The following is a 24032-nucleotide window of genomic DNA, read 5'->3' as shown; positions in this document are numbered from 1 at the left end:
GTCTAGGTATCTGTACAGCTTATTTGATTTTAGGCAAAAGTAGTGGTAGAAATGAAATTTGGTACAATCTGATCTGGAAAATTAAATAAAAATCATCTATGGCCAGTTTCCTGAAGTAGGTTGAAATGGCTAAAAATATATTCTTTCAATATATTTATGTTGCCATAAATTTTGGAAGACAAATTGTTAACTGGTCTGGTTGTACATTTTGTTACCTGGCTCTCACAATGTTGTGTCTTCTCTGTATCTTTTTCAAACACCAAAGTTTTCCATAACTGAGCCGCACCATGAGAAAACAGACATAGTGCATTTGCTACCAGCATGAATCCAGACCAGCCTGCGCATCCGCCCATTCTGGTCAGGATCCATGCTGTTCGCTTTCAAAGCCTATTGCAATTAGAGAAACCTTTAGCAAACAGTATGGATCCTGACCAGACTGCGCAGATGCGCAGGCTGGTCTGGATCCATGCTGGTCGCAAATGCACTATGTTGGTTTTCTCATGGTGCGGCTCAACTAGACTTTATGCAGAGTGTAACTGTTGGTCATTTTCAGTGTAAGGTCACGGTTGTATAGTGAACTGTCTGATACATATAAGCAGGGTTTTATTGCCAGTCCTTATCTTTACTTGGCACAAGTGTTTGTCGTAATCAGTGTGCAAAAGCCAGCTTTCAGACATGTTGGTTCAAGGTCAGGGTTGTTTGACTAGATCAAAGGCAAAATTGGCAGTATTGTGTGCCCATTCTTTATCATTTAGCCCTTTTAAAAAGGGAACAATTTCGAATAAACTTTGAATAGTTTTTTGCCATGGTAATATAATTCAAGGAATGCAACTTTGATGCATGTTGGATAAACGCTAACATATATGTCTTGTAGCTAAACTGATATGTAGATCTTTGTTTTATTTTACAGGGTTACATTTACAGAAAGAAACACAGGACAGAATTAAGGCAATCAAAAAGAGAATGAGTGACCTTTCTATAGACTTCAGTAAAAATCTTGGTGAAGAGAATACAATACTGGAATTCACAGAGGAAGAACTTGGTAAGCCTTAAAGGGTGTGAAAAAAATAAGAAATAAGTTCCTTCTTAGCTAGAATGCAATATAATGTTCCTTTTGATAATCAGATGTTCAAAACTACTTTTAGGTATTCCATTGATGTAAGAGGCAAAATACCAGTGCATGAAAATAGACAGGCTGTGATATCATACTTGTATTTGAATCTTATTTTTTTTTTATTTGATTGTTTGAGGTGTCAGATATTTAAAGTTTACACACAGTTGGTTTTTAGCTCGACTATTCAAAGAATAGTCTAGCTATTCTACTCACCCTGGCGTCGGCGTCGGCGTCACACCTTGGTTAAGTTTTTGCATGCAAGTACATACAGCCATCAATTAAAGGCATATAGCCATACATGCCATAATTTTTCCGGACCTTTCCGGGATTCTGAGTTAAAATTTCCGGGATTTTTACCCTTTGTCCGGGACATACACCGTGACATTAGTGTTCGTCTGTTTCATGCATAAATATCATAAAATTATATGCAGTTTCCGGAGATAAACATTGTTCCCTCGCTTAGGAATAATTTGTTGCAAATGTCGTCTAGCTTTCTAAGGGAGGTAAATAGGGTAATTTACGTCTATAGTTCGGCACGTGAATTGGTTGCGTTCCCCGAGGTGAACTGAATTGGGAGACTTGCTATATACGAAGAATTAACCTGGTCATCGTGATTTAGAATCCAGCTTATTTAGTATCTTTTTAAAGCTTAAAAGTTTACCTAATCGTTAATAAAATGGAATCCTCAAAGGAATAAAATAAATCTTGTAGATAAAATCGATATAAAATATTTCGGGTTGGGTCAATTTTCAAGGATCGGCCGGCAAAGGCATTCAATAGTCAAAAGTTTAATTTAGAATATGTGTGACAATCAATCTACATTTTGAAAGATTACAACCTTTTAAAATAATTATCATTTAATTGACCGTTATCAGCCATTTCTTCCAGTTAAGGCTACATGTAGCTTCACCGCCTACGTGCTAACAACAAGATTTTCGGCTATTGTTCCTAATATTAAATTATCATAAAACTGTTATTGATTGCATAATTTTGTCAATTCTTAATCAGGGTCATCAAAATAGCTGACTGTAAATTAATCTGAGTCATCAAAAGGTCGTAGTGCGCAATATGAGTGGTGATCGGAGCTAGCTTAATCAACGTGTCCCGCTCGAGGGCATGAAACTGATTATCGGATAATTAGGAATAAACAATGTGACACCGGTGACTGTTTATTGTGTTTTAAAATTCAACAATTTATAGGCAAAAAAATTTTTTTGGGGGCTTATTTTTGTTTTTCTGTATTTTTAATTTTCCGGGACATTTCAACACTGTCCGGGACACCGGGAGGAGTATGTGATTTCCGGGACAATCCCGGACAATCCGGGACGTATGACATGTATGCATATAGCTTTGAAACTTACTTTTTCTTTTTCTAGGTCAATTACCAACCTCTCTGGGTCAAGTCCCATAACTCTGACATGTATTTTGAGTAAATTATGCCCCCTTTTGGACTTAGAAAATTTTGGTTAAAGTTTTACATGCAAGTTACTATCTCCAAAACTAATGCAGATATTGATTTGAAACTTCACATGTGTCTTCGGGGTTATAAAACTAGTTGATAGCAACAAGTCCCATAACTCTTACCTTCATTTTGGCCAAATTATGCCCCCTTTTGGACTTAGAAAATTCTGGTTAAAGTTTTGCGTGCAAGTACATACAGCTATTTCTAAAAGGCATATAGATTTGAAACTCATTTTTTCTTTTTCTAGATTAATTACCAACCTCACTGGGTCAAGTCCCATAACTCTGACATGTATTTTGAGCAAATTATGCCCCCTTTTGGACTTAAAAAATTTTGGTTAAAGTTTTACATGCAAGTTACTATCTCCAAAACTAATGCAGATATTGATTTGAAACTTCACATGTGTCTTCGGGGTTATAAAACTAGTTGATAGCAGCAAGTCCCATAACTCTGACCTTCATTTTGGCCAAATTATGCCCCCTTTTGGACTTAGCAAATTCTGGTTAAAGTTTTGCGTGCAAGTACATACAGCTGTTACTAAAAGGCATATAGATTTGAAACTTATTTTTTCTTTTTCTAGATCAATTTCTAACCTCACTGGATCAAGTCCCATAACTCTTACATGTATTTTGAGCAAATTATTCCCCTTTTTGGACTTAGAAAATCCTGGTTAAAGTTTTGCGTGCAAGTACATACAGCAATTTCAAAAAGGCATATAGATTTGAAACTTTTTTTTTTCTAGATCAATAACCAACCTCACTAGGTCAAGTCCCATAACTCTAGCATGTATTTTGGGCAAATTATGCCCCCTTTTGGACTTTGAAAATTCTGGTTAAAGTTTTACATGCGAGTTTCTATCTCCAAAACTAATGCAGATATTGAATTGAAACTTCACATGTGCCTTCGGGGTTATAAAACTAATTGATAGCAGCAAGTAGCATAACTGATATGCATTTTGGTCAAATTATGCCTCGTTTTGAACTTAAAATTCTTTTGATATTTAACCTTTTTGGGTAATATTTTCCTGCTTCTGGGACAATATTTCGAGATATTTATATAAATAGTCGAGCTTGGCTGTCTTACGGACAGCTCTTGTTTGTTGTTGCAAACAACTAGGTTAAATTTATCAGACAGATTGTTACAGATTCTTATTGTTACATATAGGGATTCACTACACATATGTAAATAAGTACACATATGTATAGAAGTAGAAGCAATGAAAAATCATCATTTCTTTGGTAAATACACATGACCATAGTTATGTCCATATCTCTGTAGTAATTACATTAAAAGCTATATATTTCAGTGGTTCTATCAGGTATAAAAAGTTTTAATTCCATACCTCATATTTTTATTTCCATAGAAATGAGACAGGAAACCAAACTTTTTAGTCATTTTTAACATTATACAAAAATGTATAACATTTATTGTGTTGGAGTGCTGTAAAATCCAAATCTAAATTTGAAACGATTTTTTTCTCAAGTTCCAACTTCAGCCCAGCAAATCAGAATTGAAGTAACAACTGGTCATTAGCCAAAAAATATTAACTAGGGAATTTTATTAGGATCATGTAATGGTAAAATATATGGTGAAATATGTGTAACAGTCCTACTCCACTAGACCAAACATGCTCTTGACTTGGGGAAAAGTTATTGGATTAGAGGGGTTTTGTCATGATGGCATTTGAAGAAACGACATATACATTATGGCTTTGTGTCACGTGGTTGGCAGGCTGCTCTGTTCTTGTTGTACATCTCAAATGATTTACTTTTTATTTACAGCTGGACTCCCAGAAGACTTTGTTAAATCTCTTGAAAAGGTATGCTAACCCTGCTAAATTTCTAAATTGAACTTGTCCATCTTTCAATCAGGACAGTACCATTAACTGTTAAAAGGGGTGCTTACCAAAAAGATACTGACTGAATAGTGAACAGTGCAGACCGTGATCAGACTGCATGGATGTGCAGGCTGATCTTGGTCTTCACTGGTCGCAAAGGCAGAATCACTTGCTGCCAGCAGGCTAATGGTTAAATGAAGTTCATAGTAAATGTTTCTGGATCATTATGATATCATGGTATATAAGTATTCCACATAAATTGTAATTTGTGAATATTCATTGATTTTGCCTGCCCTGATTGCGCAATAGAGATGATTTATTTGTTCAAACTGCCTTGAATAAAAGCAGAATCTGATTGCTTCATAGTTTATTGTCAGTGTCAGGGGTGAAGGAAGTAGTCTAACTTTGAGTGGGCCTCCACCTCTAGATAACTGAAAAAAAAAAATTAATGGGTATTTTGAAATTTTACACTATGGTGTACTTTAGGGAGGAGATGTGGGGATATGAATATTTTTCCTTAATTATAAGTAATATTTTTTAGCAGGCAGTTCTTGCAAGGAGTTGAATTTGTTTGTGCAGAATTACAAAATTTTTACATACTTTTGTCAGGAGATATTAAATACAATTATTGTGGGTGGGTCGGGGGGTGGAGGGTTGTTAGGCGATGAAAAGAACTTTTTCCCAATAATGGCACAGTGACTTTGCATAAATTATTCATTGATATGTGTTTTATAATTTGGCATAATCAGTATGTTACAAAAAAAAGCAGTTTATAACCCAGTGACTTTGTATTTAAGTGTTTTAATCTATTTTAAGAATGGTGAGAGCTATTTTATTGTGCCGGCATTAGTGTCGTCATCACCATTAGGTTAAAGTTTTGCTCGCAAGTTTATTTTATGTATTTGATTGAGACCTGCTGAAATAAACAAGTTTGGTAATTCTTTGTTGAATTTAGCTCCGATTATGGATTTTTTTATGCACATGGAGTGTTTGGGTTAAAAATTTTCGTGCAATTATCAAGCTATATCACGATAAGTACTATATATTTTCAAACTTAGCACAACATACTTCTCTTGAAATGTTCACTCATAAACAAGTTGGAGAACTCTTGATTGAATTGTATTCAAAATATGACCCATATTTGACTTACAAAATTTGGCTGAAGGTTTTACTTTGCCATAATAGAATTTTTGATTGGTAATAAACTGTACTAAAGTAAGTTACATAAGTCTTACCTAGTTATGGCCCTTGTTTGACCTTGAAATAGTCCAACTCTTTATGAATAGTTCTTTTTACTTGTATTTCAGACAGATGCTGGGAAGTGTAAGGTATCACTAAAATACCCACACTATTTTCCATGTATGAAGAAAGCTCGAAATCCTGATACTAGGAGAAGACTGGAAACTGCATTTAATTCAAGGTAAAATAATAAATCTGAGCCGCACCATGAGAAAATCAACATAGTGCATTTGCAACCAGCATGGATCCAGACCAGGCTGCACATCCGTGCCGTCTGGTCAGGATCCATATTATTCGCTTACGGTTTCTCTAATTGCAATAGGGTTTAAAAGTGAACAGCATGGATCCTGTCCAGACTGCGCAGATGCGCAGGCTGGTCTGGATCGATGCTGGTTTCAATTGCACTATGTTGGTTTTCTCATGGTGCAGCACAATTATAATGTCTTTGGCACAATAAACACTGATGCTTACTTCCAGGTGGCAGAAAGTGGGAATAAAAGTAACCAATGTTAGGTGCTTTTCTGTATTTTTATAGGAATTTTTATTCTAAGTATCTGTAAAAATTGTTTGCTGTAAAGCTCCTTTGATTTTAAAATGGAAATATTTCTGGTCCTCATGATGAAAATATTTCAGGCTATTTAATGGAATACTTCTGAAATTTCTACTGTCATAAATCTAATATTTAAGTTCAGAAAATTACAACAACAACTAACAGCTCAACAATAACAACAGCTTGATACACTTCTATATCCATCAAAATTTCAAATTACTTATTATACACACGTGAAATGGGATGTATGATGAGAACATCTGTGGAATGGTGGGCCTCATTCACAAACATTGTCTGCTCCCTATCTTGAGCAGTCCATATGCAAGTCACACGTGGGTTATGGCCCTTGATTTGCTTAAAATTGTGAAAATTGTCTGTGTCTGCTTTATAATAACTTGAGCAGTTCTTATCCAATGTTTACCAGATGTAGTCACGACATTTAAGGGCATATTACCTTGGCCACATATGATAACCAGCCAGATAGTCTTTGTCACTGTAGAGTTTTTGTCCTTGTATTATGCAAAGTTGAGAAAATTTAAAACTAGACTGCTTATTAAGTAGGGTATTGTAAAAGCCAAAAGTAACTTGTTGTGACAGGTGTATATATTATATTATGTCAGTTTTACATCCTTGTTTGGTTTTTTATAGTTTGCAATGATGGTTGTTTTAAAGACACATATGACAATTTCCTATATGTATATAGTAGAGACCGTACCATAGCTCTTTGCATACTTTGATTTTTCAAACTAAAGTGATTTTTACAAGTGCACCGGTTACGATAAAAAAAATGTAAACAACGGACTCTGTCTATGAAACTTTGAAATGAATGAATGACAGTCGCTCTTAGTCATAATACTGATTGACAGTGAATGCTAATGACTCCATGTGTTGCAGAAAGGTATTTAGTTTGTAACTGTAATTTCCCATCAATTGAAATCCTCTCAAAACTGGTAAAATAATTACTTATATTTGGCCAAAACTCACCGTGTTTGCCGTTCGACAGCTGCAAAAAGGGCAAATATAAAAGATTCAGTGTAAGTAATATTTCACTGGTACTACCAGTTAGTAAGTCCATACTCTGAACAACACGTCAGAGAAATTTGGGCAGATTTGACCGATTATGACGTTGGCAGCATTAGATTATATTTTTTCTTTACACAAAAATTGCCGTTAGGTAACAAAGCGAATATGCCGATAATCCGGAGTTCACCGATTATTGTTCCAGTTCACGCAATGTAATCCAGCAATTAAACTGCATAGCTATTAGCTACTGCTGTTATAGGGAAGTGGTAGAGTGTCTGCCTTAGGGGTGAGAGGTCCTGGGTTCGAGTCCCAGTTAGAGCTTAACTATTTAGATTCTGCTATTTAAAAGCATTGTTTTGCTGTTAATAGACTGTTCCAGATGTTCTAAATTTTTAGCACACAGTATCATGGATCATTATTTAGCAATCCAGATCAAAGTTGAATGTTAAATCAAATGCACCCAATTAGAAAATATTGACTATATTATGTCCCTTTGATGTTTATGCTCTCCATGTTCAAGAAGAGTTACATTTCCTTGATCACAAAATTTTCGTTAACATGAAAATATTAAATGCTCATAACTCCACACTTCTGGTTAAAATATTGTCTATATTTCTGTTTTTGAGAAATATATGGACCTTTGTCTTCATTTCAAAGCTTTTTAACTTCAAACCTGTGATTTGAAAAACTTAGGTACTATCTCTATATATAGGCAAAAATTTTCCTACAGACAGAATTTCTTTAAACACTTTGTGTACTGACTGAGAATCAAGTTTAAAATGGAAATATGTATTAAAAATCATAGGTACCGGTGCTTGCTCTTGAATTATCTGCCCTTGAAAATCAGAAAATACTTTAAAAAATCCAATTTTCAAGGACAGATAACTCAAGATTAAGGCAAGGAAACTGTGCATTTTAATTGATCTTTCTGTTTAAGTCATCATTTGCATTCATTATACAAAGTTTAAAGAAATTTGGTCCATGGGAAAGACCAGGACTTTGAGGTATCTTTTTGTCATGTTTGTAGTCAAGGGCAGTTGCCACAGTGTCTATATTGACATGGGGCAAAATTTTCTTACGGATAGAATTTCTTCTTTAAACTGTGTTTACTGACAGAGAATCAAGTCAAAAACAGAAATATAAAATAAAGCAAATCATAGGTACCCAGCCTTGGTCATGAATTGTCTGCCCTTGAAAGTCGGAAAATACTGAAAAATCTATTTTCAAGGGCAGATAATTCAAGATCAGAAACTGGTACCTATAATTTTTAATACATATTTCCGTTTTAAACTTAATTCTCATTCAGTACACATAGTTTAAAGAAATTCTGTCCGTAGGAAAATTTTTGCCTATATACATGTAGGAAATTGTCAGATGTGTCTTTAAATCATTATCAGTCCTGTAAAATATGTCAGGCTTTGATTTCCAGGTAAAATGACAAGTATTAATTAGGTGCAGTAAAGAACAAATGCACATGCGCTGTAATAGTGCTACAGTCATTTATTGACCAAGATATTATTATTAATTTTGCTATGCAGGTGTGTGAAAGAAAATACAGCGATCCTGGAAGAGTTAATCAGGCTGAGGCATGAGGTAGGAGCGACTTGATTCATTGTTTGGCAAAGAACTATCTTGGGTTTTTGTACCCCAGAAGAATGAAGTTGTAAGGGGGGTATACTGGTTTCAGGTTATCTGTCTTTATGTCTGTCTGTCCGTAGACACAGTCTTGTGCACACCATCTCTCTTCATCCCCTTGACACAATTTAATGAAACTTCACACAAGTGATCAGTAACAACAGTAGTTGTGCATGGGGCATGTTAGGTTCTTTCAGAAAAAAAATTTGTAGAGTTACGGGACTTTGTTTTTTGTTACTACACTATATACATAGACACAATCTTGTGCAACCCATCTCTCCTAATCTCCGTGACACAATTTAATGAAACTTCACATAAGTAACCAGTAACAACAGTAGTTGTGCATGGGGCATGTTAGGTTCTTTCAGAAAAAAATTTGCAGAGTTAAGGGACTTCGATTTTTGTTACTGTATACATAGAGTCTGCATATGCAATCTTGTGTGCACCTAATCTCTTGAACCCATGCACACAATTTAATGAAACTTAATACAAGTGATCAGTGGTAACCCTAGTTGTTCATGGTGCATGTTAGGTTCTTTCAGAAAAAAATTCTGCTCAGTTATTTGACTGTTTTTTGTTAACATACTATATACATAAATCTGCATATGCAATCTTGTGCGCGCCTAATCTTCCGACCCCTTGAAACTTCACACAAGTGATCAGTACCAACCCTAGTTGTGCATGGTGCATGTTATGTTCTTTTAGATAAATATTCTGCAGAGTTATGGGACTTTGTTTTTTGTTACTATACTATATAGATACAGTCTATGTACATACAGTCCACATAATTATGCAATCTTGTGTGCGTCAAATTGCAATGTACTGTGTAAGTGAGTGCGGGGGGTACATTTATCACCTTTAGTGATAGCTCTAGTTTTTCAAACTTTCTTGTATTTCAGTTTGAATATAGTTTTTAATGTACAAGGAGGAAAGTTGATATTTTTCAGTTGAGAATTTTGTCGACTTTACAGGTTTTACATAGGTAGCTTGAGCTTTAGCGCATGACATGGAACGTTACATGATGGCACAAGTGCAGTCTGTAGTGCATGTGCGTAGCGAAAAGAATCTGTCCCCTGTGCTTATGAGCACAAGGTCTTATACTTACACTGATGGCTATGAATATATTGCATCTGATGTTCACTCGGAGAAAGATATTTGCATCTGACACTGATGCAAACAAATATCCTCATTGTTTTCCATTAAGAAATTGCAGGATTTGAAACTTGAATAAAACATTTTGAGAAGATCTACAACATGTAGAAATGAGGTTGTTTATCATTGAAAAAAATCTTAGTTTCAAAACACTGACGCTGGTAAGTTACAGTGATACTTTGTTAAAAATTCATTTCTCGGTAGATGGCTACCAAAGACAAAACAGTTTATAATGATTTTGAGAGGTCTTCGTATTAAACAGAAAATATGAATGACTTGGAGAAATATTTATCAGAGTAAAAGCATGGGGCAAATTTTACCCTTTTAACAATCCTGTGAAATCAGGTTTATTTCCGCTATATTAGTGAATTGTGGAATTAGTGAAATCCGCTGTATTAGTGAACTGTCTGTATTTGCGAAAACAAAATGCTCACGGAAGCATCATTGTTGTTGCAAGTGGCCTTCTATGTATAATGTGTTGGCCATATATCTCAAATATTCCTCCTTGAGAAAGCTAAAACTTAGCCTCACAAAAATATCTGGTTTTACATTATTTCTTGGAGCTGTGATTATGTTAATTTCATTAGGTTGAGTTTGAAACGAGTTCTACATCTTGCTTTAATCACTCTTGACACCACATTCCTGGCGGTGCCCTTCCCTTTGAGGGTATGAAAGAAGAGAAGCCAGTTTCACTTTCAGTGTTTAAGAGCTAACCAGTTGAGGTACTGGTACTTTTTTCAGCTTGACCATTCAAAGAATAGGGGAGCTATCCTACTCTCCCCGGCGTCGGCGTGAACGTCACACAAATGTTAAAGTTTGCGTACCACCCCAAATATTTTCAAAGTCCATTGAGATATTGCTTTCATATTTTGCATACTTGTTTACCATCATGACCCCAGTCTGTAAAAAGGAGGAGGCAACTCTATCAAGCATTTTGACTGAATTATGGCCCCTTTTCGACTTAGAATAAATGTTAAAGTTTGCGTTCCACCCCAAATATTTTCAAAGTCAATTGAGATATTGCTTTCATATTTTGCATACTTGTTTACCATCATGACCCCAGTCTGTAAAAAGGAGGAGGCAACTCTATCAAGCATTTTGACTGAATTATGGCCCCTTTTCGACTTAGAATAAATGTTAAAGTTTGCGTACCACCCTAAATATTTCCAAAGTCCATTGAGATATTGCTTTCATATTTTGCATACTTGTTTACCATCATGACCCCAGTCTGTAAAAAGGAGGAGGCAACTCTGTCAAGCATTTTGACTGAATTATGGCCCCTTTTCGACTTAGAATATGCTTATTGTAATGTTAAAGTTTTACCCATAGCTTATGTTATACTATCAAGCACTGAGAATAGTCGAGCGCGCTGTCCACTGACAGCTCTTGTTCATATCATTGTTATGACACTGTTGGGTATAAAACCCATGACTTCCTACACTCAATGATCTACCATTAGACTACAGAGGCAGTAAGTGCTTACAGAGTTCAGATTTATGATTGAGTGAAAACTCTGTGTATGAACTTGCAGTGTACGAAATTCAGATTTGAATCCAATAGCCCGTTCGGGCTACCAGATTAAAAATTTTCCAAGCCCGACACCATTTTCCCTAGCCCGAACTTTAACACCTTAAAATACATAGTTTTTGCACCATATAACATTTTGTTTTACAGACATCTCTATGCATGTTTGAAGTAATAAAAAAGACATACAATGTACAGTACATGTTTGCCATGTTTTTGAAAAATTTTAACTCTAAATACTCCAGTCCAGATCAACATCGTCAGAGTCCAAAAGCATCAGACATGACACTCCTTGCCAAAACGAAACCTAAACTATTATGCCTGATTTTTTAGGATCTGCACTCGCCAATTACTGCAACTCGGACTGTTGACAATTTGTAAGATGTAATACCGAGTGCTGAATACACATTACACACACGCTGATAGTATAATTTAAGCTCCACCTACTGCAGGTACTTGTGAGATTTTCGCGAGAAGTGTGAAAGATAATGAAATTATCCGTTAAGCCAATTAGAGCTGCGGTTACGTCTTTGACACTGTGTTTGATTGTCAACACGTAAGAGTGCAAAAACCAATAATTCCATAAGCGTTTCTCAGTCTGGAAAATCACGATGCAGTACTCGTTTAATTAGCATGTTTTTAGCTCACATGTCACAAAGTGACAGTGTGAGCTTTTGTGATCGCGCAGCGTCCGTCGTCCGTCGTCCGTCCGTCCGTGCGTCCGTGCGTAAACTTTTGCTTGTGACCTCTCTAGAGGTCACATTTTTCATGGGATCTTTATGAAAGTTGGTCAGAATGTTTATCTTGATGATATCTAGGTCAAGTTCGAAACTGGGTCATGTGCGGTCAAAAACTAGGTCAGTAGGTCTAAAAATAGAAAAACCTTGTGACCTCTCTAGAGGCCATATTTTTCAAAAGATCTTCATGAAAATTGGTCAAAATGTTTACCTTGATGATATCTAGGTCAAGTTCGAAACTGGGTCACGTGCCTTCAAAAACTAGGTCAGTAGGTCAAATAATAGAAAAACCTTGTGACCTCTCTAGAGGCCATATTTTTCATGGGATCTGTATGAAAGTTGGTCTGAATGTTTATCTTGATGATATCTAGGTCAAGTTCGAAACTGGGTCAGCTGCGGTCAAAAACTAGGTCATTAGGTCTAAAATAGAAAAACCTTGTGACCTCTCTAGAGGCCATACTTTTGAATGGATCTTCATGAAAATTGGTCAGAATGTTCACCTTGATGATATCTAGGTCAGTTTTGAAACTGGGTCACGTGCCATCAGTAACTAGGTCAGTAGGTCAAATAATAAAAAAACCTTGTGACCTCTCTAGAGGCCATATTTTTCATGGGATCTGTATGAAGATTGGTCTGAATGTTCATCTTGATGATATTTAGGCCAAGTTTGAAACTGGGTCAACTGTGGTTAAAAACTAGGTCAGTAGGTCTAAAATAGAAAACCTTGTGACCTCTCTAGAGGCCATATTTTTCACAAGATCTTCATGAAAATTGGTCAGAATGTTCACCTTGATGTTATCTAGGTCAAGTTTGAAACTGGGTCATGTACCTTCAAAAACTAGGTCAGTAGGTCAAATAATAGAAAAACCTTGTGACCTCTCTAGAGGCCATATTTTTCATGGGATCTGTATGAAAGTTGGTCTGAATGTTCATCTTGATGATATCTAGGTCAAGTTTGAAACTGGGTCAGCTGCGGTCAAAAACTAGGTCATTAGGTCTAAAAATAGAAAAACCTTGTGACCTCTCTAGAGGTCATATTTTTGAATGGATCTTCATGAAAATTGGTCAGAATGTTCACCTTGATGATATCTAGGTCAAGTTCGAAACTGGTTTACGTGCCGTCAATAACTAGGTCAGTAGGTCAAATAATGAAAAAACCTTGTGACCTCTCTAGAGGCCATATTTTTCATGGGATCTGTATGAAAGTTGGTCTGAATGTTCATCTTTATGATAGCTAGGTCAGGTTCAAAACTGGGTCACATGAGCTCAAAAACTAGGTCACTATGTCAAATAATAGAAAAAAAACGACGTCATACTCAGTTCAAAACTGGGTCATGTTGGGACAGGTGAGCGATTCAGGACCATCATGGTCCTCTTGTTTTTTGAACAAATGAGGAAAATTCGGTAGCCCAGTCGGGCTTGTACCTGTGGAAAATCGGTAGCCCGAGCTGAAATTTGGTAGCCACCGGCTGTCGGACTACCCTGAATTTCGAACACTGAACTTGCCTGTGAGTCTATACAAATTCAAATTCGAAGTCACCACCTTAATAGCCTAGTGGTAGAGCATCTGCTTCCAGTGCAGAAGGTCATTGATTCAGTCCTCAATTGCCTCACACCAAAGACGTGAAAAGTGGTACCAGTAACTTCTTTACTTGGCACTCGGCATGAAAAGGAAAACTACTTTTTCTTCTCTCATACGCTCATGGCGATGCATTTGACCAGGAATGAGGTGTCAAGAGTGATTGATATAAGTTGTGGAACTTGTTTAACAATAGATTTAAAATAAATCAGTATAAACTAAATTAGAATTGGCCCACAACATTTGTTAAAGAATAGTTTTTTTCTGTTTCAGAAAGCACAATTGTTGGGTTTTAAAACTCATGCAGCATTTGTTTTGGACATGAGGATGGCAAAGACTCCAGAAAAAGTTGCAACTTTCTTGAAAGATTTGGGGGAGAAGTTAAAACCATTAAAACAACAAGATATGGAACTTTTCTTGAAGTATAAGAAGGAAGATGTAAGTGAGCTGTGAAAATTATGAAACATTTTATATTCCAGTTTGATATATACAATAAAATCATGATTGTGCATGAGGGCCTAAAATTTTGCGAATTTTGCGGTTGCATCATGAAATGAAATAACAATGATTTGTATAAATTTTTAGCTCACCTGTCACAAAGTGACAAGGTGAGCTTTCGTGATCGCGCGGCGTCCGTCGTCCGTGCGTGCGTCCGTGCGTGCGTCCGTAAACTTTTGCTTGTGACCACTCTAGAGGTCACATTTTTCATGGGATCTTTATGAAAATTGGTCAGAATGTTCACCTTGATGATGTCTAGGTCAAGTTCGAAACTGGGTCACGTGCCGTCAAAAACTAGGTCAGTAGGTCTAAAAATAGAAAAACCTTGTGACCTCTCTAGAGGCCATATATTTCACAAGATCTTCATGAAAATTGGTCAGAATGTTCACCTTGATGATATCTAGGTCAAGTTTGAAACTGGGTCACGTGGGGTCAAAAACTAGGTCAGTAGGTCTAAAAATAGAAAAACCTTGTGACCTCTCTAGAGGCCATATTTTTCATGAGATCTTCATGAATATTGGTCAGAATGTTCACCTTGATGATATCTAGGTCAAGTTCGAAACTGGGTCACATGGGGTCAAAAACTAGGTCATTAGGTCTAAAAATAGAAAAACCTTGTGACCTCTCTAGAGGCCATATTTTTCATGAGATCTTCATGAATATTGGTGAGAATGTTCACCTTGATGATATCTAGGTTAAGTTTGAAACTGGGTCACGTGGGGTCAAAAACTAGGTCATTAGGTCTAAAAATAGAAAAACCTTGTGACCTCTCTAGAGGCCATATTTCTCAATGGATCTTCATGAAAATTGGTCAGAATGTTCAGCTTGATGATATCTAGGTCAAGTTCGAAACTGGGTCACGTGGGGGTAAAAACTAGGTCAGTAGATCTAAAAATAGAAAAACCTTGTGACCTCTCTAGAGGCCATATTTTTCATGAGATCTTCATGAATATTGGTCAGAATGTTCACCTTGATGATATCTAGGTCAAGTTCGATACTGGGTCATGTGGGATCAAAAACTAGGTCAGTAGGTCTAAAAATAGAAAAACCTTGTGACCTCTCTAGAGGCCATATTTCTCAATGGATCTTCATGAAAATTGGTCAGAATGTTCACCTTGATGATATCTAGGTCAAGTTCGAAACTGGGTCACGTGCGGTCAAAAACTAGGTCAGTAGGTCTAAAAATAGAAAAACCTTGTGACCTCTCTAGAGGCCATATTTTTCAATGGATCTTCATGAAAATTGGTCAGAATGTTAATCTTGATGATATCTAGATCAAGTTCGAAACTGGGTCACGTGGGGTTAAAAACTAGGTCAGTAGATCTAAAAATAGAAAAACCTTGTGACCTCTCTAGAGGCCATATTTTTCATGAGATCTTCATGAATATTGGTCAGAAGGTTCATCTTGATGATATCTAGGTCAGGTTTGAAACTGGGTCACGTGGAGTCAAAAACTAGGTCAGTAGGTCTAAAAATAGAAAAACCTTGTGACCTCTCTAGAGGCCATATTTCTCTATGGATCTTCATGAAAATTGGTGAGACTGTTCAGCTTGATGATATCTAGGTCAGGTTCGTAACTGGGTCATGTGCCGTCAAAAACTAGGTCAGTAGGTCGAAAAATAGAAAAACCTTGTGACCTCTCTAGAGGCCATATTTTTCATGAGATCTTCATGAAAATTGGTGAGAATGTTCACCTTGATGATATCTAGGTCAAGTTTAAAAGTGGGTCACGTGCCTTCAAAAACTAGGTCATTAGGTCAAATAATAGAAAAACCTTGTGACCTCTCTAGAGGCCATATTTTTCAATGGATCTTCATGAAAATTGGTCAGAATTTTTTATCTTGATGATATCTATGTCACATGCGCTGAAAAACTAGGTCACTTTGTCAAATAATAGAAATAACGACGTCATACTAAGTTCAACACTGGGTCATGTAGGGATAGGTGAGCGATTCAGGACCATCATGGTCCTCTTGTTTAATAATTTTCCATGTATTTTATCTATAAAATTTGAAATCCACAAATTAATACTCCAGTAAAAATTATGTTTTGCTAAGTCACAAAATGTTATTCCAACAAAATTAAATGATATCAGAGTAGTACATTATATAAAGATGAATCTAAATCATGTCATGGCTGCCAGGGGGCGTAAGTCACTTTTCCCAATATGTTGAAGTTCAAATTTAGAAAATTTATGAAACTGCTGGCCCTATTTTAAAATAATTTCACACAAATTGTCCTTGTGTGACCTCCTGCAAATACTATTTAAATTTTTCTGATTCGTCAAAAACCATGGCCGCCAGGGATGTGGTCACTTTTCATCAATAATTTCTTTAAACGACATCTCCTCCAAAACCACTGAATGGATTTTTATGAAACTTTACACAAATGATCTCTTGGTAGCCCGCTTTCAAAATTGTTTAAATAGTTCCTGTTCATTGAACATATGGGTCTTTTTAGTTCAAAATAGGTTTTCAGCTATCAGGCTTTAAAAATCCTTCTCTAGAGCTTTGATATTTGGCATGTGATATAAGGGTTTTTGACTCTACCATAATTGTCCAAATTATTGCCCTAAGATCAAAATGGCCATGCCCCTGTGTCTGACATGTACTTAATATAGGCTTATATGTAAGAAACTTTGAAAATCTTCTTCACGAATCCATAATGGCAAGAGCCTTGATATTTGGCGTGTGATATCAGAGTTTTACTGTCTACCATAATTTTTAGCTCACCTGAGCAATGCTCAGGTGAGTTTTTCTGATCGCTCGATGTCCGGCGTCCGGCGTCCGTCGTCTGTCAACATTTAGCTTGTGTATGCGATAGAGGCTGTATTTTTCAATTAATCTTCATGAATATTGGTCAGAATGATAACCTTGATGAAATCTAGGCCGAGTTCGAAAATGGGTCATCTCGAGTCAAAAACTAGGTCACTAGGTCAAATCAAAGAAAAACCTTGTGTATGCGATAGAGGCTGTATTTTTCATTTAATCTTCATGAATATTGGTCAGAATGATAACTTTGATGAAATCTAGGCCGAGTTCGAAAATGGGTCATCTCGGGTCAAAAACTAGGTCACTAGGTCAAATCAAAGAAAAACCTTGTGTATGCGATAGAGGCTGTATTTTTCAATTAATCTTCATGAATTTTGGTCAGAATGATAACCTTGATGAAATCTAGGACGAGTTCAAAAATGGGTCATCTCGGGTCAAAAACTAGGTCAATAGGTCAAATCAAAGAAAAACCTTGTGTATGCGATAGAGGCTGTATTTTTCAATTGATCTTCATGAATTTTGGTCAGAATGATTGCCTTGATGAAATTTAGGCCGAGTTCGAAAATGGGTCATCTCGGGTCAAAAACTAGGTCACTAGGTCAAATCAAAGAAAAACCTTGTGTATGCGATAGAGGCGGTATTTTTCAATTGATCTTCATGAATTTTGGTCAGAATGATTACCTTGATGAAATCTAGACCGAGTTCGAAAATGGGTCATCTGGGGTCAAAAACTAGGTCACTAGGTCATATCATGTAAAAACCTTGTGTATGCGATAGAGGCTGTATTTTTCAATTGATCTTCATGAATTTTGGTCAGAATGATTACCTTGATGAAATTTAGACCAAGTTCGAAAATAGGTCATCTCGGGTCAAAAACTAGGTCACTAGGTCAAATCAAAGAAAAACCTTGTGTATGAAGTAGAGGCTGTATTTTTCAACTGATCTTCATGCAATTTAGCCAGGATGTTTACCTTGATAAAATCTAGGCCGTGTTTGAAAATGGGTCATCTCGGGTCAAAAACTAGGTCACTAGGTCAAATCGAAGAAAAACATTGTGTATGCAATAGAGGATGTATTTTTCAATTGATCTGTATGAAATTTGGTCAGAATGATTGTCTTGATGAAATCTAGGTAGATTTTGAATATGGGTTATCTGAGGTCAAAAACTAGGTCACTAGGTCAAATTAAAGAAAAATCTTATGTATGCGATAGAGACTGTTTTTTTCAATTGATTTTTATGAAATTTGGTCAGGTTGATTGCCTTAATGAAATCTAGGTCGAATTTGAATATGGGTCATCTGAGGTCAAAAACTAGGTCACTTGGTCAAATCAAAGAAAAAACTTCTGTATGTGATAGAGGCTGTATTTTTCAGTTGATCTTCATGAATTTTGGTCAGAATGATTGCCTTGATAAAATCTAGGTCGAGTTTGAACATGGGTCATCTAGGGTCAAAAACTAGGTCATATCTAAGAAAATGCTTGTTTTATCGCAAGAGACCAATTTTTTGGTCCAATCTTAATGAAAATTGGTCAGAATATTTGTTTCCTTGAAATCACTAGGTCAAACATGTTTTAAACTGTTATGGACTGTTTCTTAGGTGAGCGACCTAGGGCCATCTTGGCCCTCTTGTTCAAATTATTGCCATAGGTTCAAAAATGTTTGTGACGTATATAATATAGGCTTATATAGAAGAAACCTAACTATACTTGTACCATTACGTTATACAAACACACTTGGAGCCATGTACGCAGATGAGCACTTTAGGGTCAATGACCCTCTTGTTTTGTAAATGAATCTTAATACATAGAAGGAAGCCATCCAGCTGGCTTACGGAAGGTCGGTGGTTCTACCCAGGTGCCCGCTCGTGATGAAATAATGCACGGAGGGGCACCTGGGGTCTTCCTCCACCATTATAGCTGGAAAGTCGCCATATGACCTATCATGTGTCGGTGCGACGTTAAATCCAACAAAAAAAAAAAATAAATAATAATAATACATAGAACGTAAAATGGAGAACAATCATGTTGTTTCATTTTCTCCATTTGTCTTAATATCATTCGCCTGTCTTTTTGTCTATCATTCACAAAGGTTGGACTCTGTTACTCTGCTTTAAAAGTACAAGAGATCTTTCATGAATCCTGGGACATAAGTTGTAAGCAATTAGGGAATATGCACATCATATTATTATGTCTGTCCTAAAATCCATCCCTGAATCACAAGATACAGCTTTTATATTAACTTTAAAAATACAAAACTTTTTCATGAAATCTGGTTTGTAGATGTTGGGTTATTTGGAAAATATGCCTGTCCTTCAGTTTAGTTTCAGTTAAAAAAATGTGGTTCTTATGGTAACAAATATGTCAAATGTCCCTTCCGTTTGGGGACTTTTATTGCTGGGCAGTGTATTTGCTGTTTCTGTTTTACAGTGTGATCAGTATGGTTACAACTTTGACAACAAGATCAACATGTGGGATTACCGTTACTATATGACTGTTGTTGAAGAGAAGAAGTACGCTGTAGATCAGAACACGCTGAAAGAATATTTCCCTATGGAAGTTGTAACGAAGGGATTACTTGATATATACCAGGTATGTTTTTTCTGTTGCTTTGAATAATGGTGGCAGCTTACCTATAAATATTGCTGCATAAAACTGGACAGTTATATGGCATACCGTGTACAATATTTTACTGTGTATACAGTTTAACCTGCCTTTGGGGCCACCTGTATCAAGCTTAAGCAGCCAGTCAGCTAACTTCCCAAAGTGACTTTTTAATCTGATTTCAGCTTGTTTTAAGCAATCACCTGCCCAAAGCATCAAGACTGTGCCATCTTTTGACTGCCTGAATAATGCAGGTTTGATCATACTTGAAAATAAAAATATAATTATGTAACATTGTGTCATTTCAAGTTACATAGTATGTTAAAGTAAATTTAGTTTTAGCAAGCACAAAATTCAAAGTATTCTGAAACATATAATAGATTTAGAGGTATGAGCCATAGGGAGAACATAGTCCAATTTTTTTTTTAGCTCACCTGTCACATAGTGACAGGAGGAGCTTTTGTGATCACCTTCGTCCTCTCCGTCTGTCACATTCTGAATAGGCCTTTTTGACTGAATAATGTAATTGCGTATACCCCAGTATTCAACATAGATTTCTTCATTTGCTACTATTACATCAGACCCAATCGCAAAAGGAGACCACATGTTGTATTTGATTTTAATCAAACTTGCACACAACTTGTATGGGCATAATTTCTCGGTTTCTTTCGAAAACTGGCCAGATCCCATAATGGGTTCCAGAGTTATGGCCCCTTAAAGGGCCAAAATTTGCCATTTTTGGCTTGTGAACATGATAGAGACCACATTTTGTAATCAACTTTAATAACACTTGCACACAACTTGTATTGGCATAATATCTCGGTTCCTTTCAAAAACTGGCCAGATCCCATCATGGGTTCCAGAGTTATGGCCCCTTAAAGGGCCAAAATTTGCTATTTTTTGGCTTGTGAACCTGATAGATACAACATTTTGCAATCCACTTTAATCAAACTTGCACACAACTTGTATTGGCATAATATCTCGGTTCCTTTCGAAAACTGGGCATATCCCATCATGGGTTCCAGAGTTATGGCCCCTTAAAGGGCCAAAATTTGCTATTTTGGCTTTTGCAGCCATATAGAGACTTCATTTATCGTTTGATTTGATACAAACTTGCAAAATATCTTCAACAACGATAAATCTTGGATTCCATGATGAATCTGTCAGAACTAATCGTAGGTTCCAGAGTTATTTTATATCTGATTACCTCCCCTTATTTTAATCAAAATGGATTTATATCAGTAAGTACTTATAGGACTCATTTGAAATTTCATTATTAGCTTGACTATTCGAAGAATAGGGGAGCTATCCTACTCGCCCCGGCATCGGCGTGAGCGTGAGCGTCACACAAATGTTAAAGTTTGCATACCACCCCAAATATTTTCAAAGTCCATTAAGATATTGCTTTCATATTTTGCATACGTGTTTACCATCATGACCCCATTCTGTAAAAAGGAGAAGGCAACTCTATCAAGCATTTTGACTGAATTATGGCCCCTTTTTGACTTAGAATAAAATTAATGTTAAAATTTGCGTATAACCCCAAGTATTTTCAAAGTCCATTGAGATATTGCTTTCATCTTTTGCATACTTGTTTACCATCATGACCCAAGTCTGTAAAAAGGAGGAGGCAACTCTATCAAGCATTTTGACTGAATCATGGCCCCTTTTTGACTTAGAATAAATGTTAAAGTTTGCGTACCACCCCAAATATTTTCAAAGTCCATTGAGATATTGCTTTCATATTTTGCATACTTGTTAACCATCATGACCCCAGTCTGTGAAAAGGAGGAAGCAACTCTATCAAGCATTTTGACTGAATTATGGCCCCTTTTTGACTTAGAATAAATGTTAAAATTTGCGTATAACCCCAAGTATTTTCAAAGTCCATTGAGATATTGCTTTCATATTTTGCATACTTGATTACCATCATGACCCAAGTCTGCAAAAAGGAGGAGGCAACTCTATCAAGCATTTTGACTGAATCATGGCCCCTTTTTGACTTAGAATAAATGTTAAAGTTTGCGTACCACCCCAAATATTTTCAAAGTCCATTGAGATATTGCTTTCATATTTTGCATACTTGTTTACCATCATGACCCCAGTCTGTGAAAAGGAGGAAGCAACTCTATCAAGCATTTTGACTGAATTATGGCCCCTTTTCGACTTAGAATATGCTTATTGTATGTTAAAGTTTTACTCATTGCTTATATTATTATCAAGCACTGAGAATAGTCGAGCACGCTGTCCACTGACAGCTCTTGTTGTCATTAGTTGGACTGAGACAATCAGGGTAGATAACTACGGACTGATTTATGTCAAATTACCTCCCTTTATTTCAAATTAAAATGAGTATATCTGCGTAACTAATGAAAATACTGATCTGAAACTTCATTTATGCCGTCAGATGGACTTGGACAATCAGTGAAGATACATATTGACTGAATTTATGACAAATTACCTCCCTTTATTTTTTTATGTAAATGAATATACCTAGCAGCTTTTAATGAGATTGGTTTGAAAGGTTATTTATGTCTTCCATGGTAAGAAATAGTCATGTTAGATAACTCTTGAATGTTTATCAGTATGAATACTTTTCTAATATATTGTTATAAAAACTTGTACTCTGTATCTTCTACATGCATATACCAATGCATGATTACCTCCCCTGATTTTTATAAAAATGGATTTATCTCAGTAAGTATTTATAGGACTCATTTGAAATTTCATTATTGTCATTAGTTGGATTGAAACAATCAGTGTAGTTAATATCGACTGATTTTATGTCAAATTACCTCCCTTTGTTTCAAATTAAAATGGGTGTATCTCAGTAACCACTGAAGATAAGGATTTGAAATGTCATTTATGCCATCAGATGGACTCAGACAATCAGGGTAGATAACTTTTGACTGAATTTTTGACAAATTACCTCCCTTTATTTTATGTAAGTGAATATACATCAGCAGCATCTAATGAGATCGGTTTTAAATGTTATTTAAGTCTTCCAGGGTAAGAAATAGTCATGCTAGTACAGAAATGCAGCATTTGAGCCTAGGACCCTCAAACTTGATATGGAGATTTGCCCTGACTAGTATGTGACTCATAGGTCAAAAGGGACAGTTACAAGAAATTTTTTATCCAGATGATATTTAATGTGTATGCCAATGTGATCTATGTCAAAACTTGATCTTATCATTAAGAGCAATGATACTCAGGTGAGCGATATAGGGTCATCATGGCCGACTTGTTTAAAGTAAATAATTTGATGGCTTGTCAAATTTCAGTCCTAATGATACATTTGATTTAACGAAAACTCAACATGTTTGAGTCAGTATTTTACATGTCATCTTATTTATAGATAAGATGCATAAAATCCAGCAGTTCATCTAATCAAAATCTCTTTTTAGCTGTTCGTAATCACTAAATCAATCAAAAACTATTTTAAGCTCCTTAATATGAATTTTTTATATGCATTTGGTACTTGCATGAATTCATCATGTAAATTTGAAAAGTGATGTATATGGTTTACCTTGTCTCTGGTAAGAAAAATCTAATGTAATGATTATTGCTTAAGAAATAATATATCTCATCCAGTGATTTGTCGTTGAATAAATTCATTGTTTGGACTTCAAATGCGAAGGAATTATATCATAAGGGCGCAGCCCGAGTGATATAATAATACGCGTCTGAACGACAATGATTTTATTCAAGAGCAAACCACTAAATGAGATATATTATTTCGATTCTAACATGTTATCAAGGATTTTTAAGTATATTCTTGAGGATGTCAATGAAATATCTGCCTGTTTTTTGTTGGTTTCTTTTCCAATGCGCCACTATGCCGTTTGACGCTATGACGTAAAAATTGTGACGTCAGAACAGTAAATTGTTGTAAAATAACACACAACTTTCAGCCTTCTTTGTTGAATATATCATTAATTTTGTTGGTGGAATGATTTCTGTGGATTCCATGTGTGTATAAATGCATGAAAGTAAATCCATCCCTATGAACAAATAAAATTCCAGTTCATTCTGTCTTTGAAAGTTGGAATACATGAATTCGTATGTCCTATGAAATAGTCATTTTGGCTATAACTACAACATTTCATTCCAATAGCATTAAATGAATTCAAAGTATGTTAACTCATTGCCAGTAATGTGTATATAAGGTTGTCCTGGTGCAGCAAGAGATTATCACATTATCGTGCTCAATGTTCAGTTTACGTTTTGAGTTTGACTTTGTTAATACTTGCCCGTTTTTAACACACTTAAGTTATCAAAAACCTGAATTCTTGCTTGGCTTCTTCAAC

At 35.9% G+C, this 24032-nt stretch overlaps 1 protein-coding gene across 1 annotated transcript in view; it reads left to right on the top strand.

Annotated features, from left to right (window-relative positions):
• Nucleotides 1–24032, top strand: part of LOC123524249 (thimet oligopeptidase-like) — a 50396-nt gene that overhangs the window by 12639 nt on the left and 13725 nt on the right. Inside the window, exons 4-9 of the mRNA XM_045302310.2 lie at nt 911–1042; nt 4358–4395; nt 5721–5833; nt 8764–8818; nt 14126–14290; nt 19549–19710. Coding sequence (XP_045158245.2) covers nt 911–1042; nt 4358–4395; nt 5721–5833; nt 8764–8818; nt 14126–14290; nt 19549–19710 — 665 coding nt within the window. The remainder of the gene's footprint in view (nt 1–910; nt 1043–4357; nt 4396–5720; nt 5834–8763; nt 8819–14125; nt 14291–19548; nt 19711–24032) is intronic.

The sequence above is a fragment of the Mercenaria mercenaria genome, chromosome 3 (assembly GCF_021730395.1).
Source record: "Mercenaria mercenaria strain notata chromosome 3, MADL_Memer_1, whole genome shotgun sequence".
In the NCBI taxonomy this organism is placed as follows: Eukaryota; Metazoa; Mollusca; class Bivalvia; order Venerida; family Veneridae; genus Mercenaria; species Mercenaria mercenaria.
The sequence above is the reverse complement of the archived record's forward strand: the minus strand, read 5'-3'. Positions and strand labels throughout refer to the sequence as shown.